Source organism: Scatophagus argus, chromosome 4, assembly GCF_020382885.2.
Source record: "Scatophagus argus isolate fScaArg1 chromosome 4, fScaArg1.pri, whole genome shotgun sequence".
Classification (NCBI taxonomy): domain Eukaryota; kingdom Metazoa; phylum Chordata; class Actinopteri; family Scatophagidae; genus Scatophagus; species Scatophagus argus.
In genome coordinates, this window is record NC_058496.1 from 3,798,288 (window position 1) to 3,823,252 (window position 24,965).

Genomic DNA, 24,965 nt, shown 5'->3' on the forward strand with positions numbered 1-24,965 from the left:
CATGTTACCAACAAGTCCTTGTGTTTGTTATGAATTTGTTTCAGCGACTGTGGTGTGACTGTACCCCTAAGAGAGACGCAAAGCACCGGAGAAACCAGAGACAGGTTAGTGACCACTGAGCAGGCGCCATGTAGCTCATAGTGTGTGCAAATGTAGGTGTAACTCTGCTTATTCTTCTCCAAAATATATAATCTACTGGTGGTGGTGATTAATGCGTACATACATGACCCCAAATAAACCTAACAAATTTGGCAGTGCTGTACCAGATGTTTGTATAAAAGGTACAATTTTTCACTGTTTGTGGCAGTACTATCAAATTAAAAAATGTTGGCCAACAGAGTCATTGTGCTAGCCTGGAAGCAGGTGAATGGGCCCAGGACAGGCAAATGGTTTTCAGAATTAATAATGACTTTGCCTTTAGAAAAGATTACTTATGTGATGAAGGGTAAGCATGCTCTGACTCTTTGAGAAACTCCCTTCAGGCAGGAGGTTACGGTCCATTCGGACCAAAGCCTCACACCACAAGAACAGCTTCTTTCCCTCTGCTGTTGGGCTGTTGAACACCAACTGACTAACATGCTGCTCTGCACTTTAGTTACTTCAGTACAGGAACTGATTTCTGCTCATGTCATTATCCACCTGCTGACCATTTGCACTGTTTACCTCACCTACTTACACGACACTTCCACCCTGCACTACCTCACCTTTGGACTACCTCCAGAACCATATTTATTTTATTTTACTTATCTTATTTTATTTTGATTTACCTTATTCTATTTTATTCTACTATTATATGTTACTCTTTCTTACGTTCTATGTTTGTACCAATCACCAAGTCAAATTCCTAGTAATGTGAAACCTCTTCACTTATAATGGCAATAAAGACGATTCTGATTCTGATTCTGATTCTGATTCTGCCTTTAACAATATCTGGTGCCCCTTCAGGGATTTTCTAGAAAATAAGGACTTAATGGAGACATGTGGGGATGATCTATAGGTGGCCCTCTGCATTTCATCTGGTCAAGATGTACACTGTCTGGTGTAAATGATCTGATACCAGTTTAACCTAATATTGTCCCCAGCTAACGTGTTTATGTGTTTTTAGATTTTTTATTTAGTATTATTATTATTTTATTTATTTAAGTAAGTATTGGTTTTTGGTTATATGTGTGTGTTAAACAGTTCTAAAATAAGTAAAGACAATGTTTGGGACAAAAATCTGCTTATTCTGAGATGACTTTTTACTCTTTCAGGGATGCTAGTGGTGATCCCGCATTGGATGATGGCAGCTCTCCTTCTCATCCTGACCTCGGAGCTTAAACTCCTGCAGCCTTGTGTTTTTCTTACAGTAAAGTTTTTATTTTTATAAATTTGTAAATTAAGTGTGAGACGGGTTCCCTCTGTTGAAGGCCCTTTTCTATTCCAGCATGACTGTGCCCCAGTGCACAAAGCAAAGCTCCATAAAGACATGGTTGGATGAGTTTGGTGTGGAAGATCTTGACTTGCCCACACAGAGTCCTGACCTCAACCCCATCCAACACCTTTGGGATGAACTGGAACGGAGATTGTGAGCCAGGCCTTTTGGTCCAACATCAGTGTGTGACCTCACAAATGCTCTGCTGCATGAATGGGCACAAATTCCCACAGAAACACTCCAACATGTTGTGGAAAGCCTTCATAGAAGAGTAAATGCCTTTATAGCTGCAAAGCTGTTGATGAATTTACAGTGCAATGCCGTTAAAGGCCCTGTTAGTGTAATGGTCAGGTCTCCCAATACTTTTGTCCATATAATGTACACTCCAACACTCCAACATGTTTTGTAAAGCCTTCACAGAAGAGTGGAAGCTGTCAGAGTTGCAAAGCTGCCTGTGTGTTTAGAAAGCAAAGTCATTAAAGTCCCTGTTGGTGTAATGCTCAGGTGTCCCGATACTTTTGCCTATATAGTATATAAACAGAAAATGTGAAGGATTTACAAAATGCTTATGCAGCTGGAAGAGATGACGGATGTATTATTTTTGTCATGAGGACAATTAAATAAAGAATTTAATGTTTGAATTCCTCTCTGGCCTGTTGAGACCTGCAGGGGGCGCGTTCGAGTGGATTTTGTGGTGAGGTGACCGTGCGCTGAATGGTTTGGTTGTGTGTGAGGAGGCAGGGCAGGGACACGCAGGACTCCTTGCTGTTCTCAGAGCAGTTGGACAGTGTCAGGCTGTGTCGGATATTCTCACTGCGTGTGTTGTGCGGGAAGAACCGCATTTGTTTTTCCGCTGGGGATCGACTGTTTGACGGAGGGGGCTTCCTGTGAGGACTGCAGCAGCCGCTCTGAGGACAGGGTCTCCACAGGACTACTCCGAGGAGAACCGTCGGCTGCTAAGCTTTCTGTGAGTTTGATCCATCCAGTGCGAAATGCCATCCGTGTGAGGTGTACGTACACTGTGACAATGTGTTGGAGCTTTGCTGTGCTGGCACAGGTCACAGTCTTTACGCTGAGTCTCACAGCGTCGGTCTCCAGGTGTTGCGACAGGTGAAAAGACTGCAGGTGCGCTTCAACTGTTTCTGGACATACGGAAAGATGAGATGATTCAAGGTTTTCTTATTCTCCCTTGACTTAAATGGCCAAACCCAACAGAAGGCGTGAAAGTAAATTGAATTGAATTTTATCTTACGTAAATGAAAATTGTTGCTGCCTGACGTAAAAGGCGGACAGCTACAGGGAAGTCACTCGTGTTTGTCATCATTTTTCTTTTTTATTTTTTGAGGAAGTTTGTCGTTTTGTTTGTCTGCAACTTTTTAGTGAGAAACTGAAAGTCTGTGCAGTTTGGTGGGAAATGAGCCAAACATGTTGACGGTTGTGTAACACATTAACTTGTGGGGCAGAGCTACCAAGTTCCTGGTTCAGCACATGATAATAATAGAAATCCTTCTGTTATGTTAAGATTTCCTCATCTCTACATGTGGCTGATGGGCTCATTTTAACCTTCTGAAACTGCTGCATGAGTGCAGTAAACATCTGCTGAGCTGTGGACCAGGTGGCACATTTTATCATGAGGTCATCAGTAGATGCTGCACTCGACCACCCTTTCATTTCCATGTGTGAGGACCCCATCACATTATCACTGCTCTTTACAGTTAGATGCAACATTTCTCCCGGTGGCTCACTGAAATAGCTTCTTCAGTCCAATGCACAAAGGAGATAGCTGCTTATCAAGGCTGGGAAGCTGGAGGGTCCACTCAAAGATCTGGCATTTACGGCTTATCATTCAGATGTCTTTCAGCTGCTGGGTTTGTTTGTATTATATTAAAACACTGATAAAATGGTGAATTTTAATCGATAAGATTGTGTTTGTGCGTCTCAGGCAGTTTCACAACAAAAGAGGAAACGTTTTGGTATGTTCTGATGTTCCCTCTGTTGGGAGAGACGGGAGTTTTTGACGACTTGGATGAGAAGTGTTTCCTGTTAGAATTAATCAGATTTTTTTTTTAAATTGTTCACCCATGTCTAGACCATCCCATCTTAGCATATCTGATCACAAGGCCAGCTGGTCGTTGAGCTGGCTCACGGATGAGTTCAATCTGCTATGTCCTCGGTCTGATTTGCACTTCTGTGTTGAAATATCTTGGGATTGTTCCTTAAAATTTTACAGACGCTGGATCGTCGCCAGTATCAACGTGTGGCTGATGACTGGATAAAATGCATAATCATGCAAATCTGAGTGATTTCAAGCCTGGCGTCAGGACAAGGTGTTACACACCATTATGAGCCTGCGGTTTAATTCATGACCGTCCTGTTTCTTCCTCATTTGACTGGGAGGCAGTGGAACTTGCCCAGCTCAGGCCGGGCTGCTCGGCTTGCCACAGAGGATGTTTGAAAGGGAAAACAGCTCATGCAAATCCTCTGCTCTCTCCTTGGGACCAACACCTGAGCTCCAGTGCTGTGCTGCCCGCTGCCTTTGCGCTGATATGTTGCTTGTCAGAATGAGCTGCATCTGTGCATTATGTAATATTTTCCATCTGAGTAGCAGCAGCAGAAGTGCCACATCACTGGAGAGCCAAAACCTTGTCAACACAAATCATGTTCATTCTCAGCTCCTCTTCGGCTCCTACTGTGGTGGATCACATTTTCTCTTAAATTAGTGATTAAATCAATGCTGCAATGAGTGTAACTGTAAGCAGTGATCTTTAACACTGCTTCAACAGGCCACCTTTTAAGAACAACGTTAGTACTTTTCTTTTTTTCCTGGGCCATGAGCTTCTTGTAAAGAGGCAGCATAGCAATTAACAGTTCTGGAGTTTTTAGTGCAGTCTTGTGACTTGGGTCAAAGAGCCCTCTGTATACTCCTGCTATGCTATGGGAGCCCAGTGGTGATAGGACCAAAATAACAAGCATATGAAGCTCATTAAGACTGTTACATAAGTCAGTGTCATGAACAGTAGTTCTCAGCTATCCCCCCTCTCTTTCATTTCTGATAACGGCCTGACTGGCCGATGTGTCCGCACAGGAGGGTGGGGCCCGATGTTGGTCTGGTAACTTTCAAGATAATGTGATTTAAAAAACAAACAAACAAACACCAGTGTGTGTTGTGCTAATGACATCGAGCAGCTCGTAACGCTTGTTTGTGTTTGGTGTGACTTGTCTTCCTCTGACGCCCACTCTGACTCGGGTCGTCTCTCAGTGTTATATTCTGGACGGACGTGCCAACGTGCCACGTCCCAGCTGCAGTGAACTGACAGCATGACAACAGGCAGAGTCCTTCATCTCAGCCAGGTTATTCAGCGCTGTCACGTCTTCTTCTTTCAGCTGAAGCAGCAGCGACAGGCAGAGCACCTGACTGCACAGTGAGATTATTTCTTGGTTAAACAGTATATCTGAAAACAACAGATTTAGTCTAAACTTCTGCAGTGGATTTGTATTTCTTGGTGGGTTAATGAGCGTTGAATGAGTTTTTCTTTATTTTTGTACCAGATAAAGAACACGATGCATTGCTCATGAAAATAGGAACTGATTGGAACTGAGTGACAGATCATTTGACTAACTGCATGAATGCTCCAAGCCTCCGTAAAATATATTATATACAATATAATATTTCAGACCAAGAATCAGAAGCCAGCAATGTGCGATGTGACCCACATACTCTGTTGATCGAATGAGGTTTAGCCTCCACACCTCTGTTCATCTGTGCTGCACGTCTACCTGAGCACAGCGTGGGCTGCTCTCTGTTATCTGTTTTATTGTCCTCATTCATTGGCCAGGCTGCCCTCATGTCAGCACATACCACATACTACTGATAGCCACCAGGACTTCAGAATCAACAGTCCCGTTTTTATCAGCACTGTGATCAGTGTTCACCCTGGATGATGTGAAATCTGAAATCAAAGCTTCTTCTTCATGTTACTTCTCACAGCACTGGTACAAACATAAACTGTTGGAACAAATGACACCTGCTACCTTTTTTAATGGACTGATTCAGAAGTACAATGTAGCGTTGCTAAAGTGATTCACGGAATTGGCTGTAAAATGTCAGAAACACAAAAGCTTTAAATTAAATGAAAACAAGTTTAGAACAAAGTGAAATACAGCATGAATATAAATATTTTTTTAACTTTTAAATCAGTGAAAAAGGGTTCAGTCAGTGGTCCCCCCACAAAGGGCAGTTATATTTCCATTTCCATTTCCACAAACAGCTTATCCTTTGTTTTTGGATTTGAAATAAACTGATTGATTAAGTGAGCATTGATTTTACACAAGAAGACCAATTTACTAGAGAACAAACCGAAAACATTTGTGGAATTTCTTCTGCTGTCTTAAGTCTGGGTTTGTGCCATCCATCGGGGTTGTCTTGGCTGCAAATGTGTAACTAAGTCTGCATTGCAAACTGAGGGTGGGAAGTTTAAGAGGCCTGGCCAATTACCAGGCAGGGAGGATCCAACTGAGATACACTGTGGGGTTGTATTGTTTGTTCAACTCCTTCCGGGGACTGAAAACCAGGATATCTCAGTCTCTGCGACACATTCTTTATTTTATTTATTTCAGTCTGTTGAAATCCCTAAACAAAATCAACAGAACTCCTCTTTAAGAGTCAGTTTCTGAGACACGGGCTTCTTAAATTCATGAGATTTGTTAATCTTGGGAAGACTGTCAACAAATACCAGCGCCAGGTTCTGCTCTTAAAAAATATGCCCTTCGTTTCCTTTGCAGCAGCTGAATCTGGGTGAAGAATTTCCCTGTGTTATCGCTTCGATCTTAATGACCTCCAAAGAGGAGTTTCCCTCCTCCCCAACTCGCAGCAAAATCTGCCAGAGGAGGCCTGCAGTGGTAATTGGCTCCCGGTTGTGCTCCTTTGTATAACGATTGGTTGGTTGGAGGGTTGCAGGCCGGGCAGATAGGTTGGCAGCCTTGCAGGAATTCAGATTATTTGGAGGTTGTGGCGTTTGTTGTTGTTTCTTTGTTGTTGTTGTTGTTGTTTTGGCCCTGCTGAGGCCCCCCCCTCCCCTCACGCCACCGTCCTGCTTTCCTGTCCTGGTAATGATGAGACGTGCAGAGGCCCACTCAGGGGACGCAGTGGGATGTTGAGAGTGAGAGAGAGTGGGAAGAAGCGATGACAGGATGACACAGAGGGGTGGGTGGAGACAAACAAAGGGGAGAAAAGAGTTAGAGAATGTGGAAATTTGACCACATTAAATTCCTCCTCTTTTTCTTTGGCAGCCTGTGACCTTGGATCAATAAAGGCGGGGTGGCATAATCCCCTCTCACCCTCTTGACTGACCACTGCTGAGAATAATAAACAATCAACTGTTCCCACAGCAGATATGCGTAGGTCATAAACCTGCCTGTCATGCTTGTGGAAAGAAGACTAGACGGACCTTTGGACTGGAGGGCAGAGCAGAGAAAAACTAACCCGAACTTAACTGGGATGGGCAAGTCTCTCCCTTCTTCTCTTTGTGTCATGTGATCGTGTGCTCCGTGGGCTGTGACGTGAGGAGCTGAGGCCAGCTCGCATACATACCACTGGCGGTTGAATATAACGAGCCTGCTTTAATAAGTCCGTGTCACAGGGTGTCGTGGTGTAGCGTATCGCTCCGCCAAGGCAGCCTCTCCCTGCCTTCGTGTCTGTAGAGAATCTCTGGTTTCTCTTTTCATACTCATCTCAACAGCCTCCCCTCCGTTTCTTTACTTGAATCATGTGACTCTCTGGACATGGAGGGTGAATTCCTCCTCAGTGCTTCCCATGCAGAGTGGAACTAGAGTGAGACGCTCTCTGAATTACAAATACAAAGTCCCATCCCTGGGTGCCTTCGCATGCGAAATATATTCAACCTCTTGCTCTATATTGTGTGATTATGTACTTGCATTTGCATTGTGACACGGCAGATTTTTCGTCTTTTTTTCTTTTCTGTCGTGCTGGTAAAATTGCTTTGCTTTGAATAAAATTTGACTTGTTGTGCATTGTTGTAGCGGAAACCACAAGGCAAACGCCCAACTCAGTATTTAAAACTGTTACACCTTTTGTTTGTTATCTCTGTGCCCCCTCCCTCCCTCTCTATATCTAGCTCATTTTTTCTGTTCTTGTCACATCTGAAAGGTCATAACTCTGTAGGTGTAGTCCCTCTTTGCCTCCCACCTGTTGTTTCTCTTTATGAGCTGTTGCCAAAAGGTCAGCTATAGTCAATGGTTAAATAGTTAGTTGGTGATAGTTGCCTGGCCAGTGGTATACACTGTATCGACAAAAGTATTGGGACACCTGACCATTACACTAACAGGGCCTTTAACGGCATTGCACTGTAAATTCATCGACAGCTTTGCAGCTATAAAGGCATTTACTCTGCTGTGAAGGTTTTCCACAACATGTTGGAGTGTTTCTGTGGGAATTTGTGCCCATTCATGCAGCAGAGCATTTGTGAGGTCACACACTGATGTTGGACCAAAAGGCCTGGCTCACAATCTCCGTTCCAGTTCATCCCAAAGGTGTTGGATGGGGTTGAGGTCAGGACTCTGTGTGGGCCAGTCAAGTTCTTCCACACCAAACTCATCCAACCATGTCTTTATGGAGCTTTGCTTTGTGCACTGGGGCACAGTCATGCTGGAATAGAAAATGGCCCCATACCACACCTGAATTCAATCATAAAGAGTTGTGTCCCAGTACTTTTGTCTATATGGTGTGTATCTCACATGTGCCCATTGTCAAACCCACAAGAAATCAGATTTATGTTGTCCTCAGCTCACATTGTACAGTCAGTCACACTGCAGCTTCTCTCATGCACATATAACTGTGTGTTTCTAAGTCATGCAGTCCAGCTCAGTCCGCTTTCAACACTCCAACTATGGGATGGATGTCACTCAGATGTATCTGAAACTTATGACCGCATGCTTAGCATTAGGACAAACCCTTTTGGTTCAACTTAGTCTTTTCCTCTGGTGCTGCCCTTTGGCCAAAGCAGTAAAAATGAATGTCAAACAACCACATGGGCTGCCAGCGTGATTGTGTGTGTTATTTAGACATATAGTGTGCACACTGAGACACACTTCTTTGGCAGCTCTGCAGTGCTGTGTGGTGCAGGCAGCATGCACAGTTTGTCCCCTTCAGTGGGACGATAAAAACAAACACACCTCCAGAGGATTCGGTGAAAGGTGGAACAGAACGCACCATAAACAGTCCAGAATAATACCTGCTTGCTGATTTACAGCCTCATTTGTTGGGGACTCACCAGGGAACGGAAAACCGAGAGCGTGTATGTGTATAATATGTGTGGTTTACAGGCTTCACACAGTCTGTATGTTTGTGTGCCTGTGGTAGGACTGTGTAGGACTGGGTGTGTTTTATCTTACTGTGTCTTTGAGATTGATGAAAAGATATTTCTGATTGGCTGAACATTTCACAAAGACATGTGATCTCTTCTCTACCACCCCCACTCTCTAAGCCGCCCACTGAGTGTCTCATTTGTCTGTGAGAACAACACAATCATTTAAAAAATAGCTACAACAGTCAAGGGATTAAATCAGTTTTTAGGTGGTAGAGGACAGCACATAATTTGTGTGTTATTGTCATTTATCAGACTGATCATTTCTGCTTGGCTAGCGGAGGGGAGCCCACATGTTAGAAGTTTGTTTCCCGGCCACTTGATTCCTAAACAGAACACGACACATTTCACAGAAGCAAGTGTTTTACACAGCTTGGGTAGCTAAGCCTGTCCTGAAGTCACACTCACACCAAACAGTGAACTTTCAGAGAATGTTTTGTATTTCTGGATATGGAAAAGAGATTTGATTTAAAAAAGAAACAAAACAAATAAAAAACAGTGCAACTGAATAGGAGTTAAATACTGCTTGGGTGAAGCTTCTGTGAGCCATCAAGGATTGGAGCAGTTAAGTTGATGAGGCTGTTCCTGAGCTAAGCTGACTTCGCATGCATCTTCTTTATTGTGTCCCTCCAAATCCAGATATCCATCAGGGATTGTGAAGGTCATGAAGACCCAGCAGTCCAGTCCTCAGCCCTCTGCATTGTTGGCCTGCTATTGATTCTCCATTATGTCTCCAATCTGCTGCAGTAATCCAATAGTGTCTGGGGACTGAAACAAAGCAGAGCCAAGAGGAACGTGTATGTAGTATCTGTGTCCTGGTTACAGAGACTGTGGGGGAGCCTGTTATGATCAGATGGTTTGCAAAGAACCAGATTGTCTACAGAAAGAGAAGATTTTTGAATGAGTTATTATTGTTATTAAAGTCCTTCAAGACAAAAATATGTTTTTCTTCTTGTTCCTAAAGTCGAGTGTTTTAATGTGTGCAGGGTCTGTTTTCACACTTACTGCTGAAAGTGAAAATTTTCTCTGCGCTCGGTGAAAACCTGATTTTAAGAAGCGGAGTCATTTTTATGTGTGCCTTAATACATCTGTGAAGGTTATCCTTAACATTTCTGAGACACGTGTTTAGCGTGACTGATCTGTCTGAATCCTGGCTTCATTGCCCAGTGAGACCAGTTAAGGCAGTATCTTCTCAGCTACTAAGACTTTTTGACAGTTTAGATGCATCTGATCTGTATTTTCATCATACCAGATGGCCAAAATGTGCTGTCAGCAACATATTTACCTTGCCAGGCCTGCTTGGCTTCACAGCGGCCATTTGACTTCCACCGGGGGCTGACTGGCACCCTTGGCAATATCCCTAAAAGCATGGAGGAGATCTGGCATGAGAGCCAGTGTTTGATCAGCACTTGTGTGTTTGTTTGAAGGGTGGTAGAGTTTCTGACAAGGACTTGTGGACGAGGAAGTTTGATTAGGAACAGAGAGAGTGACAGAGACAAGAGCTAAATAAGGAATGTTTATATACACAGCACCTTGTAAGAGCAGAAGTGCTTCATAAGTAGGAATGATGAGAAAAGCTGTGAGAGTTTGCCAAGAAACTCTTGCAACAGTTTTTACGTTTAAACCGGACATTTGCCACGTCTGTGTACAGTAATCATTTTTTGTGTGAAATCCAAGTAACTGTGGGGACTTGAAACAGACGTTTTTTTCTGTGGTTTTTGTTGCGCAGACAGACTGTTGTACAGTTTTACTGTGACGTATGACGCTGTTACAATCTTGCTTGACTTTCACAAAGGTGCACAAACAACCCACAGCTCAGCCCTTCACTAAAGGCCAGTTCTAAGTGGGTTTTTTTTAGATTTAGACATTCAAGTAAAGAGTTTCCTGTTTATTGATCAGTTGTATCAGTTTACCTGTTTGGTCCAGACCACAAAAAATCCACCATCTGTCAGAGCCACTGATGTGACTGGGATGCATCTTTGTATTTATATCTCACAGTAAAGTAATGTAAAGTGGCTTATCAGGTATTGCTTTATCATCATACGTGTTACGGTGCACATGCGCCCTTTTTATTTCCTTGTTCTGTATGCCAGTGATATTTGCAAAGGGAGTGTTAGACAGTGGTAAGACGCAGCTGATTAGGATGATCCAGCCATCCATTTTTGTGCACATGTCCAACTGTCTGTCTGCTTCTCTTTTGTTGAGAGGTGAACAACAGACGTGCTGTTGTTCTCTGCAGCTGTGGGCCTCACGTGGATTGTTCTAGAAACAGTCGGTTGGAGCACTGGCTGGGTTGTGGGGTCAGGTGAGAGAGAAAGAGGGGTCCAAACAATCCCTTTTAACACTGACACTCCGGCCAGAGCTGAACTGAACCAGACATGCCGGCAGGCTCATTAACATTCCTCGGGTTCAGAGCGCACAGCCAGTCATACAGTGTGATGGCTCAGGTGGATCAACAGCTCATTACACGGTGGTGAAGAGAAATATTCAGATTCATTTCTAATGACTAATGACCGAGAACAGGATTTTGTTTGGTAAACAGCATTCCAGGTGACTTTCCTCCCAGTTCCACTTATGCAAAGTCATGCGACCAGCATAATCTTTTAATTCAGGATGAGTTTTAAGTTTTCTGTGATCTTATCTGCTCTTGTTAACTTCCCCCTGAGATGAGAACACAAAACACTGACTATCATTAGTTTAAAGGCGATAGAAAAAGACATAAATGATGCATAGATACCAAATAAAGACATGATGGCTGCAGTGAAGAAGTGTGGTTCCAGTTAAAATGTACCCATATTGTTGCTGACTGCAACAGATGACAGCAGAAGAGCTGGTTCACAGATAAGGACCCAGGCTGGAGATAAGAGTGTCTGGTTCATTCTTTCAGTATCTGAATCAGTGTGTGTGGGTCAACAGGTATTTGAAGACTATTTTTAAACATGCCTGACAACATAAGTGGTATGAAGTAGTTTGAGAAGTGATACATCCTGCAGCGTTGTAATTTTGTTACAGTAGTATATTCTCAGTGCGATACATTCTGATTTGAAGGGGATGTGACTCGCAGAGCAGGGGACCGGAGGTGAAGGCACTGCGAGAGCTCATGAAGCAGACAGACGTTGGCTAACAGGCTAACAGTCAAGGCTCTGAGGCCTGCAGGTGCATTTATATGCAGGTGCAGCGGTGACTGCAGGCTCGCCAGGGCTTATCTTAAAAAGTCCAGATTTTGTGTTAGTGAAGTTAGTGAAAGAGAGGGAGGAAAGGCAAGAGAGAGTGAGTGACACAGTAAGGCTGGAGCACATACAGTGAAGAAATGACTCAGAAAGAACCTGGTTGTGCTGTAAACTGGGCAGAACCAGCAGGATCGCTTTCAGCCTCAGGGCTACGCCTTGTTCATACACACTGTGTGAGGTGTTATTTAGCCTACACACACACACATGCGCACAGCCTGCAGTATGGAAGGAATTATGTAAATAAAGAGGTTAGAGATGAGAAGTAGGAAGAAGTTGCCGGTAACAGGATTCTTTCTACTGTCAGTCAGGATTGTATTGTTCTTCAAAAGAACATTCAAACAAGACTACTCGGGATTGTTATCACACACACATACATAAACATTTCATTAGTCACCATGAGTGACTGTCAAAGCAGAGCGCTTTCGCTGCAGGCCAGCTCAACAGTGAGAGTGTGCTATCTATCAGCCACACATTAGAGAGAGTGATGGCATTAAAATGGCCTCAAACTTATCACAGTTAATCAGGGAGTCTGTGCTGGTGGACTGTGGTGAGGCATCACTTCATCCAAAGCTTTTCTGCCCTGTTTTTTTTTGCCCAATGTAATAATAACTCATACTAACTATTCTCTTGCAGAGGGCCTCCTGACGGATCCAAACCTGCTGATGTTCGCTCGAGCTGACAGTCAGGAGATGTCACCCTGATCGCTGTTTGTCGGACACAGGTTTTTATGAAGCAAGGTAAGTTAATGCTTTTGAATCGTTCAGTTGAAATATTTATGGAGGAAATAGTCATATTAAGGTTGAGGAATTTTTAACAGCAATTCTTCTTAGCACAGTTTTATTCCAGTCCCTTGTGTGTCTTTCAGATGTCAACCACAACAGAAAATGGGATGGGAGGGCCTTGGAACACAAGCAGAGAGAAGACGTACAAAAAGGTAAAATAAATAAATAAAATGTGACTACTTATACAACAGCCGCATCGAGTTTGGCTTTTATGTGCCTCCCAAGACAAACATGAATCTGCTTCCATTTATTTTGGAATGCCACTCATTAGAGCCAACGAGTCCAAAAGGTCTTTACTTACTGAGTCACACGAGTCCTTATAAACGTCCTTCTGCAGCACAAAATGTCCTGACCCCTGTCAGGGCCTGCTGCCAGAGATCAGTCAAGTGCCGGTCACACTTGTTTTCTTTCCATTTTTTTAATTTTAGACGTCACTGCTCATGGCAGCATTTCTTAAGATGTTACCATTAGAAGTGGCTCTCCACAGTGGCTTGTTAGGTTCGGACTAAAAACTCGTCCAAGGTCTTTTTGTGGAGGCTTCCCGCGCAGCAGGAGTACTAGTTTGTGTCCCAGCCTGTTCTGGCTTTTAATGTGTTTGTATGGAAATTCTGCCACAGATTTGTGCTGCACAAGTCATGTACTTTGATGTGTCCACATATGATCTGCTTTCCTGATTTTCAGGCCGTCTACTTTGATGACGTGTGAAAATAACTTGTTGTATTGAACTAGAGGCTGTAAATGAAATATAAACATGTCTCAAACAGAAGGCTTGTCTATTTTTTTATTTTTCAATTGTTCCTTTTGAAACCAATGGGAATAGCAGTGACTGCATGCTGTAAAAGCCTGACTAATGGGACATTTTCTCTCCTGTTCTCACATGTAGACCACGTCATCGGCCTTGAAGGGGGCCATTCAGCTTGGTATTGGTTATACAGTGGGCAACCTCACTTCCAAGCCTGACAGAGATGTGCTTATGCAAGACTTCTATGTGGTGGAAAGCGTCTTTCTGCCCAGGTCAGTGCTGCGTTCAGACGTGCTTATGCGCACAGCTTTTACACACGACAAGGACTCCTCTGTGTATGTTTTTGCACTCATTCAACATATGAGTTATTTGTGTACCAATGGTTTAATAGCAGTCAGACTTTTGCATAAGCTCGAGGTTATTGCACTACAAGAGCCAGTGAATCAGAGAGCCGCCTCATAATAACAGCTTATGTGTAGGTGGCAACAGGCTGCTTTTTTGGCTGTGACAGTTTCCTGACTCTGCAAAGTGAATGAATGGAAAGCAACTAAAGACCCGGCTTTGCTGGTCTCACCTCTCAAATATTATGTCTGGGTCTTGAATTAAAAATACTGAAAGCTACCATTAATGATGCTCAATGGAAACTGCAGACACTCGACATCCAGGCCAAAACATTTTTTGCTGCAACCACAAACTACCACCATCATTTATCAACAAAGTGAATTTTGCTAGTCTAAGTCATGATGCAGGGATAAAACTATTCTGGTGGATAATCCTGCCAAGAACTGTGAAATCAGCTTACTGTGCGCCTCTTACTGCCAGAGTGCAAAACATATGTCAGTGGAGAGCAGCTCCTTCATCTCAGGCCGTCTTCAGTTTAATTAAGTGTTTTTTACAGTATAATCCAAAGCAGACCCAGGAATTCTTTGAAAGCGTGACTCTCATGTATTCACATATACATCACCACATGGTTAATGCTCAGAAACATACTGTATATATTTTTACAATTGATCAGTACGACCCTGTCACTCATTAGTGTTATCTCCTCACAGTTTGTTTGGTCTTAGCTGAATCAGTGGACTGAGGATGTTAAATGTTTTGTTTTTCTATCCAGGAAAAAGCTAAAGGTGTTTGCTACTTATTTTTCTGTCTGTAGTCACATACGTGGATCATCCAATGCTGTCTCAAAGTCTGAGGCTCCAGGAAGCAAGTTGGAGTCCTGCTAGGAAGTACTTTGGTTTACCTTTGAGATTCTGCACCAGGATATGCAAACTCACTATTGTTCATGCAAAACTGGTCTCGGCACGCACGTATGCTGTCCTCCTCCTTAGCAACAGCCCAAACATCAGTCTACAAAAGATGAAAGGCATCTTGTCACATCATCCTCAATCAGCACCCGGTGCCAAACCTTCTCACATGGCGGTGAAATCAAAGAAAAGCTGCGGCCATCTTCGCAGGCCAGCGTTTTTTACAAAAAAACAGAAAAGAAAGAAAAACGAAAATTAGACAAGACACAATAAAAGAAAAACTTGATGTATTACATCTGGCATCTGACATAACCGTTTCTCTTTTTCCTCTCAGACTTTCTCTAAGTGTTTCTTTTGGGTTCAGTAATAGCACACAAACCCCTCTGTTTCTCGTCACCGGGAGAGCATCCTGAGAGAGCAGCTGAGCGATGGAGGAGGCGGCTCTCCGATGCTTTTATTCCCTCTCCCTCCTCGTGTTGTTGCACCTCTCTGGATCTTTTTCCACTGTTGTTTGTCCTGTCAGTCTGGTTTTGGATGGCTGGAGATGTCGCAGGTCACTTTGACTCCCACACACGCGCGTGTGCGCACGTTTTTTTGTTTCTCTGCTCATGTAACTCTGACAGCCAGCACACATCTTTCTCAAGGCACACACACACACAGACAGCTCTGTGATTAGATAGAAAGAAACATTTCCAGGCGCTGTTTGTTGCTAAATGGTTTCATGCGTTACCGTCACAGACTGTCAGTCATTGGTGATGGATAACTGTTGTTGCCCTAGCAAGCCAAACAGAGCAGTTAGATTGCATTGTATAATAATCACAGGTATAGTGTTACACAGCAGGGCCCGACTGTTGCCTGTATCTCATTACCGAGTGTGGTACCAGCTCAAAACAGCACACTAGCCTCTTTACCCAGAAAACCGTCCAAGTCCTCAGAATTTAAACCAGATTTAGAGACGCCCTGGAAAACAAAAACCTTTATTAACCTACTTCATGAAGATTTAGGGTCCATGTGATTGATTTCAATTAGAGTTTATTTGATGAAAGACTCGATGGCTGAATCACACTAACCTGATCAGACATGCTTACGCTGTGGTGTCCCCTCAGGCACAGGTTGCCAAACAGGTTCTGTTCTGTGTCGGACGTGTCTCACGCTCTGCTCAAGTCCAACAAGAAAATGCATTTTGTGTGTTTGTTGGTTTTATTTTCGGCCTTTTGCTACTCCCTCTCTCTCCCCCCCTGAGAGTCAAGGCTCATGTGTGGTGTGGTATTGTTGAGATCCAGTAATCAGAACCACCTTCAGTCTCCAGGGGAAGAACTCTATACAGGCCAGTTTGTCACCACAATGCTGGTGAATCTCTGTTCCCATAGATGACTTCACTGAATCCTGTTCATGCATGGGTGGAGCACATTACAAGGGCCTACTGATACATTTACTGGGAGTCAGTAGCCTAGATATGAAGCACATGAGGTGTTAGGCTTCACTTTCCCCCCTGGTGCTGCCTGCATGGGGTCCTTGGGGTGGAAAATGATGTTTGTCTTAAAGACTCCGACTGTTTCACTCATGTAATGTTAGAGGTTTTCTTTATCCCTCCTTGCTGAGTTAGTGTTGGATTAATGTTTCTAATGTATGATTATATGTTTTTGTTTCCTGGCTTGCTGCTGTATTTTCTGCACATCCCAGCGAGGGAAGTAACTTGACCCCAGCACACCACTATCCTGACTTCCGCTTCAAGACCTACGCCCCGCTGGCCTTTCGCTACTTCAGGGATCTGTTTGGCATCAAACCAGATGACTACCTGGTAAGACTAAAACCTGGTTGTCATTATTTGCTTCACCTTTCCTTGAATATATGTGATTATCAGTTAGTTTATGCATTGTAAACCTAAAAGACACAATGAAACATCAGTTCAGTTTCACCTACTGCATGGTTGAGTTTTACCCAGGGTGAGATGACTAAAGGAATCATCTGACATTTAGGAAAATATGTTAATTCACACTGGTTGCCTGGTCAGGAAGTCACTACTCCTTGCTAGGAAATTGACCAGCACAATTTTACATCCGTGTAAAACCACTAAAGGTCAGGTTTACACAACAAATACAATGTGTTAGGGAGCTTTACAGGTGCTGGATTTTGTTGCTTTCAGATGCAGCCAGGCTGGCTGTTTCAACGTATTCCCAGTATTTATGCTAAGCTAAGCTAACTGCCAGTTAACTTTGTACTTGGCAAACAGAAATGAGAGTGGCAAATAAGCTAAGTTATTTCTTCTCTCTAACAGATTTATGTATAAATTGTGAAAGTACTGGATGTTGGTTATGACTGAGCTTACACATGTAAGCCATGTTCAAACACCTCCTGTCAAAGCCTTTATTTATGTGCCCTACCTGCCATCAAGTTTGCTAATTTAGTCTGCTGTTCACCAGATAGTTTAGATTGTTACCATATTCATCCCTCCTTAGCACATCTCACACTTTACACAGATTTTGTGTAATCTTGTTTTGGGCTTTTGTCAAGGTACACAGTTTTCCTGTTTTCTGTCTGCCTCCAAGTCTTTCGAAAACTCACCGGCTCCATTCTTGTTGTTGAATGAAAATTTGTTTATCTGCACAAATGAAAGACAAAAGCCGCTGGAAGAGGAGATGGAAATCGAAATGTAACTTGAAGGCCACAGAGGAGGATGTCACAGCGGCTTAGAGGATGTGCTAATGATTGATGTCCTTGAGGTGATGATGAATTCATTCAGGCAGAAGCCACACACAGCAGAGCCTAATTAAAAGAGAGAACACACACACACACACACACACACATAGTATCCCAAATGCAAATTGCAATAAAGTGCGGATGTGTTTGTGCTGGCAAGTGAACGTGCCTGTGGACGGTCATCAGTGGAAGAGTCTCCTGAGAGGAAGAGCGGATGCCTCCAGTGTTTCTCCTGCCCTCTGAACATGCTGCTCTCGTAACACACTGATTAACATCTAACTGTTCACTTCAGTCAGCTGCTCTCTGCCTCATACGCTCTGGATCTGTTAAGTAATATTTTAGACAGCAGTGTGCTTCCAACTTTGTAGCATCACTGTGGGAAAGGACGTTTCCTGTTTGAGTACCACAGTCCACCTGCGCTCAGAGCTTCACCTGCCAGCACAGAGGCTCAGTTTTAACAAGGCGGGCTGTATCGCCCAGCATCACCGATGCCCTTGAAGCTGATTGTCAGCAAACCCTGACAGCCAGGCCATTGTAGCAGCGTATTGATCATTTTATTCAAGGTAACCGTGTGTTTCATCTGGAGAGAGTGAGGCAGGCAGTGAACGCGACTAAACAAAATGTGAATAAAACTTTGGAACATTACCTTGTAACATCTGATGGATTTTCTCCAACAGTGGTGGAGAAAGTTAACAATGAAGACATCAGTTCCCGCAATCCCTTGCTGCTTACGTTCATTGTTTAGTTTTTTTATCAAGAGACCTTTTGCACTGTGCGTCTAAACAGAAAGTAGCATTTAAACAGAAAAATGGTGCTTTTGAATGACAACACTTAATGTAAATACCCTGAAGGCAGCAAAGCCAGAACTAAATAAACCAAAGACGTCTGTGGTGTAGCGTCTTTGTCATGTTTTCCGTAGAAACTGAAACGTTAAACCGGTTTGTTTATGTTTGTCTTTCCTCAGTACTCCCTGGTAAACGAGCCTCTGATTGAGCTGACCAACCCAGGGGCCAGCGGCTCTCTCTTCTACCTGACTAGCGATGATGAGTTCATCATTAAGACCGTCCAGCACAAAGAGGCCAAGTTCCTCCAGAGACTGCTGCCTGGGTATTACATGGTGAGACATTTGAAGTTGCTTGATTAGGCCTCCAGCACCTGGTGAGGAGGCAAAACTCGGGTGCCTAAAAGCTTCTTCATCAGTGGCACAAATGAGATGCAGTGAACTTTCTTCATTAGCTGCTGCTGTACTGCATCGTCTGACTGAAAACTGCCTCCGACGTGTCGGTTTGATGCACAAAAGTCAAACATCTGATTATTTGCTTGCTTATTCATCATTTTAAGTCACTCATCATCACAAGTATGTAGAGTGTAAACACAATATTTGTTTAGTTGCTAAGAAATATTGAAATTTTAATAATATACATTTAAGTACCTAAAGATCTGTCAGGTAATTTGCAACGTCATACAGCCATGTAGGAATGTATTCCTTTAACCTCACTGCACAGCGTCATAAGCTGTCTTTCACTTTACAGAACCTGAACCAGAATCCACGCACGCTGCTGCCAAAGTTCTACGGGCTGTACTGCATCCAGTCCGGGGGCATCAACATCCGACTGGTGGTGATGAACAACGTGCTGCCACGCTCCGTCAAAATGCACTACAAGTACGACCTGAAGGGATCCACCTACAAGAGACGAGCGTCCAGGAAAGAGAGAGACAAGGCTTGTCCGACCTACAAAGACCTGGACTTCCAGGACATGCACGAAGAGGGGCTTTACTTTGACACAGAGACGTACAACAACCTGATGAAGACCCTGCAGAGAGACTGCCGGGTAAGTGGTTCTTGTGAATGCGGGATCGTTCTTGTCTCTCGTCTGTTCGTTGGCTTGGCTTTGAAATTGCAAAGTCATACAGTAACAGGAAGGCCACAATTATTCCACGAAAGGAAGCTCTGCCGCAAACAAGGAAGTCTAGGATCAGGTGATTGTGATTTTATTATCATATCATATGCATATGATAATGATATCATTATCATATGCTTTTCCTTTGAAAGGCCGTTTCAAACATTTTGACCTGTGTGCAGCAGAGCCCCACATGGACGTTATGTCATGTCCCATGTCAGAGCTTCGAGCACATTGCTTTGAACCTGGGAATTCGCCGGAGTGAAGGGACATAGCTGTTGATGGGATGTCACTGACCTCTCATTCTTGCAAACATATGATAAGCACAAGTTAACTGCATTGAATTGCTGTGTGTGGATCTGAGATGGGACGAGATGTTTTGAGAAGAGAGTTTTCCATGTGCTGGCTAGTGGAGCTGCTGTGTGTTTCCACTGTGTGTTCAGTCTAAGCTTTCAGTTTTCCCTGAGCTCCGTGCTGCTTTGTTTCAGTACATGACAGCTCTCCAAACACTGAATGTGATTAAGACATGATCCCGGCGGCGTGAGAGACCCAGCGCTCAATCCAAAGATAGTCTTCCAATCTAAAGGCTTGCGTTCTTCTCTGTTTTAACATAGTGGCCAGGAGACTGTCTGCTGGTGGAGGACGGTTGGAGTTTAGTAGGAGACATGGTGTGTGCTTCGAACGTCCACTAGTTTCCCTCTGCTTTTAGGAGCACAAAAACAGACAACGGCATACAAGATTAGTTATCGGAAAACCTCCAATGATATCATACTATTGCGATACTGAAAGATGTATTCTGGTACAACGAGGAGGAAGGCCTTTTGGGACCCCCTTATGAGTGACGACAATATGGATTCAAGACTCTTGTGTCTTATCCTCATCGTGGCTGGTTAATGAAGGCTCAAAAGCCCCCTGTGTTGTAATCCTATTCGTTTAGTTCAACACACACACACACACACACACACACACACACACACAGCTCTTCCATGGGGTCTGACCAGGATGTTACTGTAAATGCGTATTGGTGTATCAGAAAGAAAGACTTCCTGCCAGACTTCCTGCTCGGCCCAACCAACCTGCCAGACCTGCATGACACCATTCAGCTAACAACTTAATGACTTCCATCACACCAGCCTCAGCTCAAATGTTTCAGCTTTTAGTGTGTGGGAACAGAGAAACCTTGATGGTTTTATTGCCAAGCGGTGATTGATGGCGGTGAGGCGAACGGAATTAGCGGTAATGAACAGTTTGATGCTGTAGATTATATTTAGTTGAGTAACAGAGCACATTTTTTCTTTTCTTTTGTCTTTTGCACCAAAGTGAGTGAGTAAGTTTGTGGTTTAGTGTTGCTGATTGGGGGAAGTGGAGTTTCCCTCCACGAAAGGTGCATAAACAGCTGTGAACAGCTGTGGTTTTCCCACCTTTTAACTCAAACTGTATCTCGATCACAAGCTTTTGGACAAACATGGGTCTTGTGATGTGAAGTTAGTCAGGTCAAGTCGAATTCAGATGAACTTCAGCTGATCTCCTTTCCCTTCATCATTAACCTATATGCTGACTTTGTCCTCTCTCTCTCTCTCTCTCTCTCTCTCTCTCTCTCTCTCTCTCTCTCTCTGTTTTGTCCTCTCTTGTATTTTCTTAAGCAGACTGACATCCTCCCCTTTTGCTAAGTCAGTGCTTCTTTAACCTGGTCGCTCACTCACATTTACAGCCTCGCCTGAACGCAGCCCAGGCATGCAGTGTCCACCCGCTGTGTGTGCATGTACGGGCCTCAGTGTGCCACATACTGTTTATCTGTGCTGTGGTGTGTGTGTGTCTGTACGTATAAGTGAGGCTGTTTATCAGCAGCTGTTATAGACTCTGTGCTGTACAGTTATTGTCACGGCTTCCTGCGCTCGCCTCCTGAGCGGGAAGCAAAGTGCCCTCTAAGCAAAATTGCTGTTCATTTCCATGAGTAAGCAGCTAACCCCGTCACCCCACGAGAGGCTGCGGACCAAAACAGAGAGGATGGGTCGGCAGAAGCCAAGCAACAGGGGGTGAGGGACGTGGAGGGAATGAGGAAATGGAAGGGGATTGTTGTCCTATGAAAGTGCGTGGGGCGACGCCTCAGTGAAAACAGGTTTCAGCTATTTTTCACTCCGCTTGGAGTGTTGTGGTTTGTGTTTGGAAGGAACGCGAGAGCTGCTTTGAAGTGGAACGACAAGACGAAGAGCGTGATGAGCAACGTGTTTGAGGGAATCAGATATTAGTGCTATGTGTGTTCTTCCTTTTAAGTGTGCTCTCTCCATTACTCTGCAGCTCCCCTGACACTCCCCAAATGCCAAAACAACACAAGGCATTAATAATTCATGTTGAACTCTACTGTGCAGACAGAGTAAGACAGAGAGAGTGTATTGTAGCGTGAGTGCGTGTGTGTGTGTGTGTGATGAGTCAGAGAAGGGCATCGTGTCCCTGTTGCATTACACTGACTGTTCAGCAGCTGTTAGTGAGCTGATGATGATGTCGAGCTGCTGAGACAGTTTTGTTCACAGCACAGGTTTGACACTTGAGACAGCTGTCATGCTGAGGACCACCCAGGACATCCTCATGCTGTCTTCATTTTTGCTTCGGAGTTGTTGAAATGGCAGTCCTTTAATTTCATATACAAACAACCGCAGCAATAACAATTCAGAAAATGTAGGCATGCATCCTTGGACTTTGGACGACAGCAGGTCGAATATCAGCCAGTGTAGCCAATCATAAACGGCCATTTACTGTATGGATCTTCCTCATGTGATCCTGTGACAAAAATAGCTTCTCTCACTCTGAGTTGCTGGAAATCAAGACCCTGACCCCGCAGTCTGAAGATGGTTAGGCTTCTGTAGGATTCTTAACCACATTCACTGCATGTCTCAGAGCTGGTAGTTAAACAGGTTGAGGGCTGCAGCTGATAATTGTTTTCTTTACAGATTAATCTAATTGCTCGGTCTATAAATTGTCTGGAAATAGTGAAAAACGTTCCCAAATAAACTCCCAGAGCCCGTGATGATGTGTGTGTGGATAATATTGTTTTGTCGTACCAGCAGTTTTCTACCAGAGGAGACAACAGCAGAAAATGTATTAGAGATGCTGAAACTATAGAATTTACTTGAAAATTAAAATGCTATTTGCTGATTATTTGAATAACCCTTGCAGCTTGAGACAGGTCTTCATACAAATTTGAATTAAATGTGAATGTGTCACTCATCATTGGGTTTCCAGTTTATTAGATAAGAGGTTAGATTAAACTTCTCTACATTTGTAAAGTTTGTAATGTTCACTTCATGTTTGCAGTGTCATTGCTTGTCAATGCTTTTATCTGTTGGTACACGTTCTGTCAGAAACTGATGAAGAAAGAGGGGACGATGCCAAAATCTAGAAATGTTCTGCGTAATCAAGTCTGTGTGTCTTTTCAAGTGTGACTCATAGTTCAGAAGGCTTGCAGTGTTTTAGTATCACAGCCAAGTGGGCCACGGCCATCAAGGAATCGTCCAGCGAGCCCTGTGGCCTGGAGGTAGACGGCTGGAAGACATCTTTAGGGCCAGGGGATGCTGTGACAGTGACCGATAGGATGAGCCTTTTCCATTCACAGCGAGGAAAGAACAAGAGCAGAGGACAGGTTGCTCAGGCAGTGGAGACCCAAACACTTTGCTGTTCTGATCAGTAATAATCAGCTCCACTGCTGATATTTTTCTGTGTTTAAAATCCAAAGAAAATCACGAGCCACCACAGAAACGCAGCTGTTTTCTTTCTGCTGTGACGGTTCGATTGTTTGCCTGGGAAAGCCGGGGCAAGGACGCACAGTAATGGCCTTCTGTAGGCAGTCTGGTGTGTGTGGCTCTGTTCAAAATGGCTGCTGTTTGAATAGGCTGGGGGAGTTCGAGTGAAGGGATGCAAATCGTTGATATGGAAAAGGCAAAGCCTCAGACAAAAGCGCCAGTGTTTGTCTGAATCAGTCATTAAGTCCATTTTGTGTTCGTGTGTTTGAGTATGAATGTGCGTGACGATGACTTTATACATCAGCAGTTTCTATTATGCACGATGCAAAGCTGCATGTGCTGCTGAGAGTAATAATGTCTTCTTTGAGTCGCCGCAATGAAAACAACTTATTTTAAGAGAAGCGAGAGGAGGCTGTAGGTCAGCTCAAAAAAAAAAAGCATTATTGCTCTGAAATTCTTTACAAAACAGGCCACTTTTCTCTGCGTTCAGGGTCGCAGGCAGCTCTCTTTGATTATGTCATAACTTCTTTATTACTTCCAATCCTATTAGGTTTAGCAATGCGTTATTTATAGAGTGTAAGTGAGAATGGCTGAGGCTTAGTCACTATGTTGTGTTTTCAGCAGTTTCTGCTCAAGCCTTACTTTTCCATCTTTGTGGCCTTTCATCAACTACAGACACACTCGTTTAAGTGGACTTTTTGAGAGAAGATGAAGGTTTCTTGAGAGTTGAACGATTTTTGATTCTTCTTCAGTCATTGAACGGAACTGAAGTGATTGAATAGACAGTATTTTTATATAAGGGAATCACTTTCACCTTTCCCTTTCCGACAACTCATTGCTTTCACTCTTTTTTTCTGCCACCACCAAATAAACACTTATTTATTAAAACCAATTTCAAACCACTACGGTATGTTTTTTTTCCCAGTGTAGGTCATAAGATAAGCCAGGCTGCCTGGCAGTGATCCCATTCCCAGATCGAGCTCCTGCCTCTGTCTTGGCCTTGTCTTACCGTTTCTGCTTTACTTGCGTAGTTGAGAGACGTGAAGTCACAGAGTCTCTGGGAAACTGTGCGAAAGCCTCCTCAGACAGGTCAATGTGTAACACTTGGCTCACTGTGGAGAAACACCTTGTTTATTTAGCTCAAAACTGGTTTAAACAGAGATTTCCTTTCGTAAGCTTGCAGCCTTTGAGGTCCTGAAGCGTGTTGGGAGATGAAAAGGGTTTTGGGAGGGGGGAAAATAAGTTTCTCAAAATGCCTAATAGTGACTGTATATTTACAGTCAGGGAGCTGATGGTGAAGCATCCAGTCCAGGAAAATAATCTGTTCAAACAGGTCATGGAAAATGTGATTTTCTGTTCATTACAATCCAGATTCCACATCACATATTTCTCATATAAACCGCGTGTTTTGTATCTTGCTGCAGGTGCTGGAGAGTTTTAAGATCATGGACTACAGCCTGCTGCTGGGTGTGCACGTCCTGGACCAGAGTCAGAGAGACGGGGGTGAGCCGGGCCAGGCAGGGGGGGATGGGAGGAGACCTGTGGGTCAGAGGGTGCTTTACTCCACCGCCATGGAATCAATCCAGGGAGACGGCAAGGCTGCTGAAGTCCTCACCACAGACGACACGTGAGTCGGCTCAGCTGGGGGAAAACACACAGGTTATGGACACGTATTTGGGCATACACACACACACACACACACACACACACACACACACACACACACGCGCGCACACCGCCTCTGTCTGCCTCTTAATCTCCACCTTTTTTCCTCCCAGACACAGTTATACAACCGTGCTTGTACCTCGCACAGGACACTCAAACAGTGTA

The 24,965-nt window shown here is 43.8% G+C and overlaps 1 protein-coding gene across 2 annotated transcripts in view; it reads left to right on the plus strand.

Moving 5' to 3' along the window:
• The first annotated feature begins 2,090 nt into the window (after window positions 1–2,090).
• pip5k1bb (phosphatidylinositol-4-phosphate 5-kinase, type I, beta b) overlaps window positions 2,091–24,965 on the plus strand; it is a 31,211-nt gene continuing 8,336 nt past the window's right edge. Inside the window, exons 1-8 of one of the 2 annotated variants that reach the window (XM_046386949.1) lie at window positions 2,091–2,381; window positions 12,660–12,763; window positions 12,892–12,960; window positions 13,692–13,822; window positions 16,481–16,598; window positions 18,462–18,614; window positions 19,030–19,329; window positions 24,560–24,762. In XM_046386949.1, coding sequence (XP_046242905.1) covers window positions 12,892–12,960; window positions 13,692–13,822; window positions 16,481–16,598; window positions 18,462–18,614; window positions 19,030–19,329; window positions 24,560–24,762 — 974 coding nt within the window. In that variant the 5' untranslated portion in view covers window positions 2,091–2,381; window positions 12,660–12,763. The other variant, XM_046386950.1, reaches the window with a different exon arrangement.